The sequence below is a fragment of the Empidonax traillii genome, unplaced genomic scaffold (genome assembly GCF_003031625.1).
Source record: "Empidonax traillii isolate 1590-97213 ecotype Southwest subspecies unplaced genomic scaffold, ASM303162v1 scaffold190:size869923, whole genome shotgun sequence".
Lineage (NCBI taxonomy): Eukaryota > Metazoa > Chordata > Aves > Passeriformes > Tyrannidae > Empidonax > Empidonax traillii.
In genome coordinates, this window is record NW_020955383.1 from 71,688 (window position 1) to 85,625 (window position 13,938).

At 37.9% G+C, this 13,938-nt stretch overlaps 1 protein-coding gene across 6 annotated transcripts in view; it reads right to left on the reverse strand.

Annotated features, from left to right (window-relative positions):
* Positions 1 to 13,938, reverse strand: part of SUPT3H (SPT3 homolog, SAGA and STAGA complex component) — a 212,735-nt gene that overhangs the window by 70,215 nt on the left and 128,582 nt on the right. For all 6 annotated transcript variants that reach the window (XM_027886601.1, XM_027886600.1, XM_027886595.1 and 3 more), the window contains exon 3: positions 10,737 to 10,821. In XM_027886601.1, the coding sequence (XP_027742402.1) occupies positions 10,737 to 10,821 (85 nt within the window). The remainder of the gene's footprint in view (positions 1 to 10,736; positions 10,822 to 13,938) is intronic.

Here is a 13,938-nt window from a genome sequence, read left to right on the forward strand (position 1 = left end):
TAATGTCCTGTAAAGCTACTTCCCAAACTCATTCTCCAGACCAGACCTTCTGCAGGGTCCAATGCACCGGCTATAGTTTCTCTTTCAAACTGCAATGCCTCTTATTTCAATTATTCCCGTTCTCTTGCTATTGAACATTTTGAGGAAGTGTCATGGGAACCTCTTCCAAACTCTTCCCACTACGAGGTTGTTTTTGTCTTCCTTTATTCCATTTATTTAAAGAAACTCTTTGCTGAATCTCAGGCTTCCCATTCCTTACTCACAGCCTGGGTTCCACTTCAACCTCTGTAATTTTTCTGCTACAAGAGAGAAAAAAAGCATCACCATAAAGCTGCACTTAGTTTTTGTTCCTGAACACCCTCCCTTGTCATAAATCACTGGCCTTTTTCCCAACTCTGACCCACCTCAGTAGCTGCATCATATCCTGCCTACTTAGTTTTCAATTTTTCTTTGCTCTCTGGTACTTTCCCTGCCGGTGTACAGATGGCCTCCGTCTATCCTCTCTTTTAAAGAAACTGAATCTCAATCCAGCCTGTCTCTCCAAATCTTTTCCCATTTGTTTCTCCCTCTTCATGTATTAAAAAACACAGACCATGCAGTTTTCAGCTAATGCACAGACTTCCCCTCTTCTAACTCTGTCTTGGATCAGCTCCAAGCTGACTTTTCATAAATCCCATCCCTTAAAACTGTTCATATATGGGACACTATGTGCCTCTTCCTGGCCAGAAAACTGTGCTTGTAGAATGTCTTTATTTTCTCTGCCTTTTCTGCTGGTTTTGACACCGTTAGCATCTCCTTTTGCCATCAGGGAAATTTCTGTTTTCCTCCTTTCTTTTTTGCATTGCTTCAAGACTTCTGTCAGGCAAGTTATCTCTCAGGTGGGAGACTAAACACAGACATTTCCACCTCAGCTGGTCACCCAGCACATCATTTATTGTCAGTAGACAAAAATAACCATTTATTGTCACAAATGCACCTCACCTGGAAAATAAATCACAGAATCACAGAATAGCTTGACTTGGAAGGGATCTTAAAGATCATTTCATTCCAACCCCCTGCCATGGGCAGGAACATCTTCCACTATCCCAGGTTGCTCCAAGCCCCATCCAACGTGGCCTTGGACACTTCAGGGATGGGGCAGCCACAGCTTCCCTGGGCAACCTGTGCCAGGGGCTCAGCACCCTCACAATACAGAATTTCTTCCTATTATCTAATAAGAAGCCCTGAACGAAGTCAAATAAATTGTATATTATAAGTAACATTTCTCTCTACTGTCTTATTTCTCCAAGAAGCAGGTTCTGGTTCACAGGAACATCAGCCACTGACAGGTAATAACGCAGAACAGTATCTGATGTACCACACACAGAAGCACAGTGCCTTTACCCAAGATATGAAAATGTGCACTCTGGGCATGTAGTGACAGGACAAGGGGGAATGGTTTTTAACTGACAGAAGGCGGGTTTAGATTAAGTATTGGGAATAAATTCTTCACTTTGAGGGTGATGAAGCACTAGAAAGGTGGCTTTTTGGTGCATCTACAAGAAAAGTCATGAAAAGAAAAAGGGAAAAATCATCAAATCAAGAATAAACTTAAAACGTATTTTCTATGCCTGAATATTTTTCACTTTTCTCTGAAACCCACCACTAAAACAGAAGAAAATCACTGATAATTTTAGATACAGTCAAACAAATTTCTTAAATACATTATTTTAAAAGATGAAATTTCTTCTGTTAACATACTTCAAAATCACAGGTAAAGCAGAGAGTAAATCTTACTCTCAGTTGCCATCTTTGTCAGGAGCAGGTTGCTTTGCTCCACTTATTTGCCAGTCTGAGACAAAAGACTGTTTGTGCGAGTTGTTGTGTGTAAATTATTTTCTGTGCACTCAAGGACTGCGCAGCCATCAACAGTCCTATCAGGTAGAACTCGTGGCTGGAAGATAAAAGAACACAGAAATAAAAAGCATCGACATCTCCCACAATTAAATAAATACTGATCTAAGGGTTTCTGCTGTTCTCGTTGTTTTTGTTGGCCAGTGACACTTACAGACACAAAGGGGTTGTATTTGCCAAAACTAAAGCACTTAAATTTTAAGAAAACAAATCTTGCAGTGCTTCAAGAAGTAAAGTAGCTTCTGCCAAGTTTTCCAGTAGCTGTGCAGTATTTGCATTTCCAAAATAAAATAGTTTTGAATGATGGTACCACCTTTGCCTTCAGTAAGTGTTTTCTTTTGCAGAATAACAGAAATGGAAGATGTCGACAAAGGTGGAGAACTTTGGTATGGACAGCTGTTTATTAATAACCAAGTGCAGTATTAGAAACTCAGGACCTCTGAACACTAGGTGTCAGTGTAAGAAATGGAAAAATATCAAAAACCTGTTGTTTCCAATCAGGTGGATTAGCTAAGAAACCAGAAGCAGCTGTGACCACATTTCCTTGTAGCTGCATAACACTGTTAACAAGCCAATCTCACTAAAAAAAGTTATTCTGAAACTATCAGGTTTGCTTGAAATCAGATAAGGTGATTTAAAAACTACAATGAATTTGCTCTGTTAACCACTCTGGGATGACCTTTAAGGTTTATAAGTTACCCTTAAAGACCATGCTCTTAAAGACCATGCAGAATTTTACACTAGTCTTTTTTCAGCACAGATACCCATAAATCAGTTTGTGTCTTTCACGACTTAAAGTTTACAGGTTGCTTTTTTTTTTTTTCTTTTTAGTCAGAGTCAATGAAAGATTAAATATATATTAAAAAAATACAGCTAATGCCACAAGCCATAGAGGTAAGATGTCTCTCACTTCACTTAAGAAGTCCAGATTTAAAATGCATGGCCAGAATGTTAAATAACTACTTTGGGATGTGAAGGATCACATCCTAGAAGCGCCCATTTAGCTCTCGTGACACAAAAGATGATCTGGCATCATTACCTCAGCTTTAGAAAAATATGTTTGCCTTTATGTTTGTTCGGGTGAATCCACTCAGGATCCCAGAGAAGAAGCAGAAGGAATGTTACCTGCCACCAGGCACTGCCAGTTCACATATATGGACACTTATTTTAAACAGAGCAAGTAAGATGATAAAAATAATACTTAACACCCCCTTGTCCCCCGTTCTTTATTGGATTCTGGAGCTGATTTCAAACACACAGACGCCTTTGAAAGTTAACTTGAGGTCCATCTTCCTTATTAAATATCTCTGTGTTGCACAGCACTGATACATTTCAGATTCTTTTCATTTAATTTACTAATTGCTGCCAGAATCAGAATACAGGCAAGATGGATCTTTATGTGCAGATATGGACTTTACACACATGTTCATTTACTTATAATATTCAATGTACACCATGCAAATAAGTTAAAGAAAAAATGAAACCCCGAATAGCAGTTTTCCATTTCAGTTCTGAAGCTTGGAATGCAATTAGCATTTTCAAAATCATAATCAAAATACTGATTTACCAGAGCGCATTATATTGAGCAATAAAAATCTAATGATTACTCTCAAACTTAACTTCTTGATTTGTTAATAATTGACATCAGTAGAAGTAGCCAAACACCCGGGACAGTGCATCTGTACACACTGAATGTCTCTGTTCATCTCAGCTCATCAACAGCTATTAATCTGTGCTATACTGCTAACATTATATATAAAAATTAAATAGAGGGTGTATCTGTTCTTTGGAATCTCAGGCTGGGATCAGCTTATCAGTTGTTTCATAAAAGCCCCAGAAGCCAAGGGAATTGAATACATATATATATATATATATATATAGTTTAGAATGCCACAAATTCCAAATCCCCATGAGTGAAATTTCAGACATAGTTCATTCCTTTTGCCCAACAGCCCAAACAGGAAACTGATGTGTGAAGGGTGGAAAAAACAGCCCTGCACATACAGACACATGTATCCACACACATGTACAACACATAAATCTATGGAATTGTTATTAAAGGCCCAGACTGATAGAGAAAATCAGGAACTGCTGGTATTACAGCCGCCTGCACTACCCTCAATCTTTATATTTTATATGCATTACAAGCCAACCTTTAACCACTGACCCCTTTGTATTTTCCATTCAATTAAGTCAATGCTTTGGATCTTTTTCTTTACTACAGAAAGTGTTGCTAGACTTATGTGAACATATTAATTGATAATTTAGGGTTCTTAATAACAGGATCTTAGTCTTTCCATTTTTAACGTCAGTGAAGTTCATCACCGCTGGATGCTGAGCAACATCTCTGCATGATCAGGGAAAAAGCAGCATCTCTGTCTCATAGCAGACAGATCCATGGAAAAAAAACAAAACATCTGACCAAGTAAGCCATCAAATCCTTCATCTTAAGAGAAAGCACAGAGAGAGCCCAGAATCCCTAACTGGGGCTCCTGAATCATCTCCTGAAGTAGATTCTGTGCTTTAGAATAAATAGGCCTGAATATGGTGAACAAGTGGCAGCTCACATCAAAACCAGAAGACTCAGGGCATGGATTTTCATACAAAGTACTACATAAATCTATCAAATAAATCCAAATATTGACCCCATTTAAATGATGCAAATGCACAGGGAACAATTAGCAACCACTTGCTAAAGTCCCATCTCTCCTTTCGCATCCCACATGGGAAATGCAAACAAATGCACAGTGCTGGTACCCAGGGAATCTTTTATATTCCAGATTTATTTTCCAGTTTGATTTCTTCCAGGGCAGGTGTGCCATGTGTTTGCTGCGAATGCATATATGTTGTTTAATTGACTCTACAGTAGGAACAGAATGAACAGTGGAGGGATTTTTCCCAGATGGTTTTTGTGAACTCCCTTTATCCCATCCCTGTAAACACACAGCGTGTTCCGGTTTTCTGAGCTGTATATACACCCTGTGACTTACTACAAAGTCGGGATGTTTAGTTAGCCAGAAGATTGTTTCCATCCTGTGATTCATTAGGTCCCTATGGTACCCTCGACTTCCTTTATTTTGTACAATCACAAATTATATTAGTCTTATTTTGATAACCCCTCTAATTAATGTCCTGCACAGGAAACTTTATTACTGGTTTAAAACAGACTCATAAAACAAGGACTTTTCCCGTTGCTGGGGTGGCATAAGTGACAGTTGCATAGAACTTTGGGATCAAGAGGGAACACTGCTTCACACTGTTGTTTTCATCAGTGGGCAATTCCTGCTCATGAACGAGCTTGTAATAATTTTTTTCCTTTTTAAAAGGAATGTCAGAAATGCTACAATTATGTATATAAAGGTTACAAGTCTAACAGTTCAAAAATGCAGTGAACAAACCTGGAACTGTGTGAGGTTACAAACGTTAAAATGACTAATCCAGTTTGTGAACCAGTAACGAGTGGTACTTGATTTTAAAAAAACCAACCTGTTTGGTTGGCTTTAAAGGACCAAGAAAACCCTATCCTTGTTTCTGCTTAAATACTCATATTTTTTTTTTTACTTCCCAGTCCTGTTGTCACAGTCTTCCTCTTTGGATGGACAGGTGAAGGTGAGTTTTTCCTCCTCCTTCTTTCATTTTAAACTGCAAAAATATGGTTAAGAGTTGCAGGAATAAGGCTGGGAAGTGAAGAAAGTACATCATGTTGATCCAGAAAGTACATCATGTTGATCCAGAAAATGTACAGCCCTTGGAAAATGTAGAATTCATGCTGATCTTGATAAATAACTTAGCATTTTGTATGAGTAAACCTTTTGCTTGTCTCTGTGTTTTCACCTTTCCTTTTCCTAGGCAAACAGTGGCAAATGACTACCCAATCTTTACTAAACCTCCTACAATAAAAAGCAACTTACTCCTCAGGATGGATTTACTATGGACTTACTTACTCAGGGTTTGGCATACTGCTGAATGTTTGCATCTCATTCCAAGTTTTCTACCTATAAATTACTGCTGCAATTTAATAAAATCTGTGTATTCCAGCACAGATTATTCACCTGCCAATCTGTGCTCTGTGCTTTGGTTGAGACCAAGGGCTGACTCTTAATTAAATATGTTATCTGTGTAAGAGGCAAATAATTTCCAGAAGTAATTAAAATTATCCAAGTGTACACACAAAGTGTTCATATATACACATATGTAACATGGGACCCAAACCCTGCTCCTACAAAGGAAGCAAGAGTGGGATATTTATAGCATTAGGTAGCAGCACAAGTTGGATGAAATTAAATTTTTCCATAGGAAGATAAAAGTAAATGATGAAAAAAAAAATGCCAACAGACACCACATACAACATGATTTTGAGCAACTGAAGTTCCTTTGAGCTGACGTTACTGCATTCTAAAAAAAGACAACCAAGTGAGTTTGGCTTAAATCATTTGACATCAGTTGAAGAGATCAGAGTCCATTTTCCAGCAGACACACATCAGCTGACAGGGAGCAAACCACAATTCTATTAACATGAATTCTATCATTCATGACAGCCTCTGCGATGACTTATCACACATTACAAAGAATTACAGCAGATAAAACATTTAAAGGATGCAGTCCAAGGCTGCTGCGATGTGCTGTGGCCTTCCCTCTGAGCAGCCACTCCTTCATGGACAGACAAAGTTACTTACCTGTCTTTTTGGTGTGCATATCTGTAATTTCCATATTCCCTTGCTGAGCCCTGTTCTACTGCTGAAATATCTTCCACTTTGTAAAAACAAATCTAATCTCTTCCCAGAAGCCATCCGATATCTCCAAAATGAAATGCAAAGGACTGAAGTTCAAATCCATCACCAAATTCTGTGAAAACAGGTGTCTGCACTTGTGCCACACTCAGCATGCTCCCAGAATAAACTGCTGGTACTGCATTCTGGTAACAATCACCCAGCTGGCAAATTCCCAGCACCAGGAAGGTAATTCATTAGTAGTCTTTTTGATTTAAGTAGCACATCATGATCTTATTGTCTGTTCACCTGTGATTATGACATCTGAAGCATGAATGGGGAGCTACGGCCCTATCAAGAGAAGATAATAATATTTAGCTTTTAATATTAGTCTAATAAGACTACATTTTCTTATGATCGATCCCAGCATGAAAAAAATCTAGAGAGAGCAGGTGAAGTCAAGGAGGGACTTTTCCTCTTTCTTAAACATTGTATAAAACAATTTCCAAAAAAATTTACATCTGTATATGTTCAAGACTTATGCTATTTTGATGACAAACCTCTCAATGATAATTTAATAACAAGCAAAAATTCCTATTCCATTCCTCTTAGTTACAGCTTGTAACTGTATTGAATATCATGAAAGAAGGAACTAAAAGAGGCCTCGTTCCACACCAAAACTCAGTAATTTAAAGGCTTGTCCCTTTTTTGATTTTGTATTCCCTGTTGAACCTCTTTTTGCAGGCACAGTTTTCCTTGTACTATTTGTGTACTGCTACTTGTGCTTAACCACACAGAACAATATAGCCGTGACTGAAACTTCTAGTCTTAGCACACATAAATAAATACAGTTTTAGAGTAACATGAAGGCATCTATAAATCCCTTAAACATTTACCTATAAATGAATATTTAGATCAGTCAACAGTGAATTTGATTTCAGATTAAACTTGAATTCCTTGTGCTCTTCAAATACATTATGCCTGACCAAAAAATGTACAGCACTTTTTCCTTCCAGCGTGGGGTTTTTATGGTTTTCTGCTGCTTCATATGTAAATAACAAAAGAATTATAATTACAATATAAGCATAAAAAATTCAAACTCATGCTAGCATCCTGGCACAAACTGGATGGAATTTATCTCTCAACACTTAGGCTTACCTCCTAGATATTCAAACTCCAGCCAGCTGTCAAAGGACCCCTTTATTAGTCAGCTGAGAAAACAAATTCCTTGAGAGATACAAGCTCATTCAACTCAGAAAGTAATTTCAAGATGACATGAATCTTCCTCAGGAGATGCTCATTTCCTTCTACACACTGCTATACACTTTCAGTAGAATTCCCCTTAGTGTAAAGCAGCGTACATATTGTTCAAAATACACCCAAAAACTGATCATAAAATGTGATGCAGACTCTTACGAGTCTGCTTTCCAGGAATTTGCCTTGTTAGTGCCCCATCTGCTCCAGCAGCCGGACTTCATGAAGTGTACAGTGGTTTGAAGCAGTGACTGTATAAATCTGTCCATACCAGACCCTGATTTAACAGAGTTCAGATCAACTCTGAAAATAAGAAGCTGGAACTATAAACCTGCGAGATACCAAAGTCAACCAATCAAAGGTAATCATGCTGGCAACTTATTTTTTAATTCAGAAGCTCAAACCTGGACTTAATCAACAACTACAAGCTCTTCTTACAAATGAAGGATATGTGCCAGCTTTATTGCAGGCATAAAAATAATTTCTACAGTTTAGCCTTATACATGTGTTAGTTATGGAAAACACAGACATGAATTTTGAGAAGAAATTACTACATTACAAACACAGACATGAATTTTGAGAAGAAATTACTACATTACATAGTGAGAACTGCCTAGTCCATTAACATGAGTAATATGACAAAATCTGGGTGGTGAGCAATAAATTCACATCTGCAGTCAGCTTCAATTATGAAAATAGCATTTTTCTACTACTGGGTAAATACCCACACAAATACCTACAACTAAAGTGAAAATTTCGCATAACTACACAGAATAGCTCAATCAGGACGCACAGCTAGGGATGACAAATGTGCAAAGTCCCCTATCAGAAGTCCGGAGCAAGTAAAACGCTCCTGATTTAAGAGTTCCGGCATGTGAATGTCAGAGGTCAAAGCAATGAGCTATTAAAGATACTTTCACTTCCTCAGAAATAAAGTGCTGTCTCGGGCTGGGAGGGGAAAGGTTAGAAAAGCTGTTTATCTGCCGCTCCGTTCCCATTCTTCCTTCTGTCAGGAAATCCTACATGCTCCTACACCCCACGCAGGGTTAACCCCGGGTCACGCCGGCCCCCGAGTAAGTGCCCGGCTTTGATTAAAGTGCAAAGACCACATGGCCACAGGTTGCACTTTCTCAAAGGCAGGGTTTGGTGTAAAGCTCAAGCTCAGCGGGGCTGAGCAGCGCAGACTCCACCACGGCACTGCGGAGGGAAGAGCGAAGCCGCGGCCACCGGGTTTGCATAAATTACACGGGTCATTAACAGAGAGAAAATGTTACTTTGTCAGAGTTAAAGCTGCAATAAGAATTACAAATATATGCCCGGAGCAGCGTGTTTAACCAGCGGGGAAACCTGCAGAGAGGGGAGAGACGTTGTCCCCTCCAAGGAGCCACGGGGCACGTTCGGGACAGACCAAGAGGAGCGTCATGAGGAAAGAATCCACGGCACAAAGATGCCAGGAGACTGCAGAGACAGGGACACACTGTTGGGCTGCAGAGGCATGAGCAGAAAGAAACTGCCCAGAGCTGGAAGGGATGGATGCCAAGGCATTTGCTGAGATGCAGGAAACTAGTGAATGGTTGCTGGATTATGTGCAAAGCTGAAGGAAAACACCTGTCTGCAGGCAAAGAGTGGGCAAGAGGAAATTTTTTTATAGTGTATTTCTATTAAATCTATATATAATAAAAATATGTATAAATAGATAGAAATGTAAGTGTATAAATATATAATACATATGTGTATAAATATATATACAATATATATAAATCACATATAAAATATATATTATACATACACGTGCATATTTATCACATGTGCCATGCCCCATTCTGAATTTTACCATTTTACAGAAATTTTTAGTTCTAGTTAATGTAGTACCAGGAGCTAGCTTGAAACTTTAAAACCCTTCTGATTGCTAAAAGGGCTCATTATAGAGAAAAGATCTAGGAACTTGCAGCTCCAAGCTCTAGCTGATCCAAGGACTCATCAGATGTAAATATTAGTTATAATATGTAGTAGTGTTATCTGTATATGTTAGTTCCATATAATGTCCCTTCCCATACATGGTGGCAATTTCATTTGAATCAGAGAATCATTAGAGTTGGAAAGAGTCCTCTGAGATCATTGAGTCCAACCATTAACCCAGCACTGCCAAGGTCACCACTAAACCATGTCCCCAAGTGCCACATCTACACATCTTTTAAAGAATATAATAAGAAAAACACATTTGTTATGCTTCCCAACCTACATGTTGTATACTTTTCCATGCAAAATACCAGATTTCAAATTCGTGCCATAGCATAAAATACCGTTGATTTCTCCAGAGGCACTGTTGAACTTTAATTAAAAACTACAGAGAGGTTCAAATTTAGAGTTGCTTTTGACAGAGAAGATTCAAAACAGCCTCATTAACACAACACTTTCATTGGCTTTCAACATATTCAAATATTTCAGATTTCTGCATTTGTTTTTGACAGAAATCCAAACAACCCATAATAGGAATATTAGAGCACAAATACTAAGTAAATGATGCATTAACCCAAATACTAGAATGTATTAAAAAAAAAATTAGCAAGGAAGTCTTCAGATGAATTGCCAGTTTGTTTTTTTTCTTTTTAGCAACTTTAAGTTTTTAACAAACAAATCCATGAGCTTTATTCCCAGGGTTAGGTGGGGTTGCAGATATCCCCCCCACACAGGACATAACCACAAGGAAGACAAATAGTAGGTTCTACATATTCTTAAGGCCAGAGCATCACCCTCAGTTTCTGTGTTTTATTTGTTTCTAAAACCAGAACAATATGTTATTAGCCATTTGATCATGAAAATGTCACATGGATTGAAGGAGTTTTAGAGTGAAGATTATTTTACTGGTTATGTTCTTACCAAATTTATCAGCTGAGTATGGACAATGTCTTCCACCAGTACTGCAGTTTCATGGAGTGGCCTTCGAGCATCTCCCAGGGAAAACCTGAAAGAAAGAGGTTGATTGCAAGGTTATGGAAATAAATTAAAAAGAAACACAGCAACTGGTCTTCAGGAAAACAAAAAGAAGAAAATATGAATAATAACATCAAGTTTAATACACCTATACTAGGAAATGGACCGCTCAGAGGGTGCAAGGATTATAAACCAAAGTAATATGATTAAAGAAACAAAAAAGCTGCAAGAGTGTACACTGAAGCATGTGGTGAGGAAAACTGAAAGACTGAGGAAACAGAGGAAAATCCAGTTTGCAGGAACATTTCTGTACACCCCTCATGCCCTTCATAAACTATGTTGGTAAACTGGTAACAATGAATGACAAAAAGATTGAGGTACTCAGCAACTTTTTTTGCCTTGGTCTTCAAAGGTAACCTCTCTTGCCACAACTCTCTAGATGATCCTTGATGTCCTTTCCAACCCAAATCATTCTATGATTCCATGAGAAAAGAGTTGGTAAAGCTCTAGCATATGCACAACTAGGAGTATTTCTGTATTTGCAGTCCCCTTCGCTTTCAAAATTACCAAATAACTATTTGAAAAGGTAAAATGCCAACAGGTATTTTATCCCAAATCTAAAGGCTAGTGCTACAGAAGGAAAAAAATTAAAGGTAAACATTTTTATGCATAAGATTTGGGAGGCTCTTAAAGTCTACACTGCAACATGATATGACAGGAGGTCATAAAGAGAAGAAAGTGTTCCTACAATACTGCAAACAAAAAGCAAAGCCCCTCCAAAAGATGTCATAAAATATGGAATTGTGACAATGGGCTTTTTGTAAGGTATTTCTTTCTCTTTCTACTTTTCTTCTTTTTCTGGTATTCCTTCTCTAAGAAATACCAGAAGTTGCTCTTTACACAGGTGAAAGACAACTCCTATGTTTTTTAGTATCTCTTCAGGGCATTTCTAAATATAAAATCTCTCCTCCTAAACTTGAGTTTTCAAAATACAAAAACTTGTACAGTGAAATATACTCATTGTAAATTAAATAGCGCAGGCCAAAAATAACACTACAGATTCTTACAAAAATAGTGAAAATTTATTTATAAGCAAGATTCACATCTTCATTGCTGACTGAATCTATCAATTATTTCCTTATGAAAGCATTCTTCTACCTTGAAATAAAATAAACCAGTAATTTATCTATAAACAGCTCAAGAGTTCTATAGTAGGGTTCTTCTTCTTTATCTAATAATGAAATTATATCCAGTATTCTGCAAACAGCATTTGAAATGAATGCAATGATAACAAATTTCAGCCTGATACGTGCAAGAGCACAACAAGAACTACCCTGGCAACATCTGAGCATAACCCACTGTACTACACTAATCACAGCAAAAGGAAATTACACTCTGGATTTGCCCCCTCTCATTTGTCTCCCTTGCTGAGGCTATCAGCATCTTAAAGAGATGGTTGTGTTGTATAACACGTTGTACAACATCTCAAAAACGGGCACAACTCAAATAATTTCTTCTCTATTATGCAGCAGTGCACATGCACATGGATTAGAATGTCAGACACTTCCTAGAACTTGTAAGCACAGCACAGAAATCTGTCCCGAGACTATTAAATATGTTATAAACTGCAAATACCTGCATATAAAACCAGAAATATTTATTACCATAGCATATTGAAATACTAAATAATATTAAAACCATCACAGATTCAAAACAAGTGCTCATAAAGGATAAAGCTTAAGTATTTCTCTTTTTTCTTACAATAGGGTGCATATGTAAATGAAAAGGACAATTTTTTTTTTTTTAATCACACGGGGTGTATAAAACGAAAGAGAACAGTTATCACAACCATAATATACTGCTCATTCTTAATTATTGGTCTTTTAATTTTTAAAAATAATTGTTCTGTCTTTTTAAGGTTTCAAATGCAAAATAAAACAACCATGCAAGAGAGCAGTAAACACCTGGTTGCCAACATCATCATCTTGAACATAGATTTCTTTTGTTCAGTTTTACTCAACTTTCCACATGTACAAATTAAAGGGTTTGGGGTATCTGTTCCAAAGACAACAAAATGCAAGAACAAATCTCTGGTTTTGAGGCAGGATGGTGCCCCTACATTGAGTCTGCATTCAGAAACCTCTCTCACAAGGAATTAAGAGTTCCCCAAATGGCAGGAGAGGCAGAAAAGATGCAAACACGGTCCAGCACATTGATCTAAAAGCAGATAGATATCTCATATTTTTGATCCATTCTGATGCAAAAGGATATCCCTTAGGACAAGGGGAAATGGCTTCAAACTGAAAGAGGGCACGTTTATAACAGGGATTAGGAAGACAATTATTCCCCGTGAGGGTGGTGAGGTCCTGGCACAGGTTGCCCAGACAAGCTGTGGCTGCTCCATCCCTGGAAGTGTTCAAGGCCAGGTTGGATGGGGCATGGAGGAACCTGGGATAGTGGAAGGTGTCCCTGCCCATGGCAAAGGGGTTGGAACTGGATGAGCTTTAAGGTTCCTTCCAACCAAACCATTCTGTGATTCTGTGATACACCAGAGTTGATGCTGACACATGAAGAAGGGTTAAGGTCAACAGCACAACTTGATTATAAAGAAAATCAAGTTTCAGATGCGCCTACTTTCTTCCTTCCTCACTTCCACTCTTTCTACCTTCCAAAGTTATTTCTATCTCAGTTTGCCTTCACTGTTTTCCCACGTAACTTCTGCCAACTTCTTTCCCACACACAGAAAACTAGATACTGGCATGGTGGTTTAAGCAGAAAGTAAAAACCACCACACCCACCCACAGCCACTTCCTTTTTCTTTGCAATGGATCTGTGACTTTTAGATACTAAAATAAAATTAAAGCTTCTATATTCATTAATTGTATTTGTATAGCATTTGATATGTTTCTTGATTCGAATGTGCTTCTGGGATAACATGGGTTCTAAGATCCCAAACACAAGCCTTTTTTACCTCTTTCTGCTACCAGAGGTAATAATTAGAAATGCACAAGTAGTTTATCACTTTAACTCTTTCATTTTTTCTTTCACTTTTGCATGGTACCTCTCCATAGAAGAACAAACACTAAACTAAGAGTCAGAGGTCTCAGATTTTTGCCAAGTTGCAGAATACAAAGTAGGTTAAGAACTA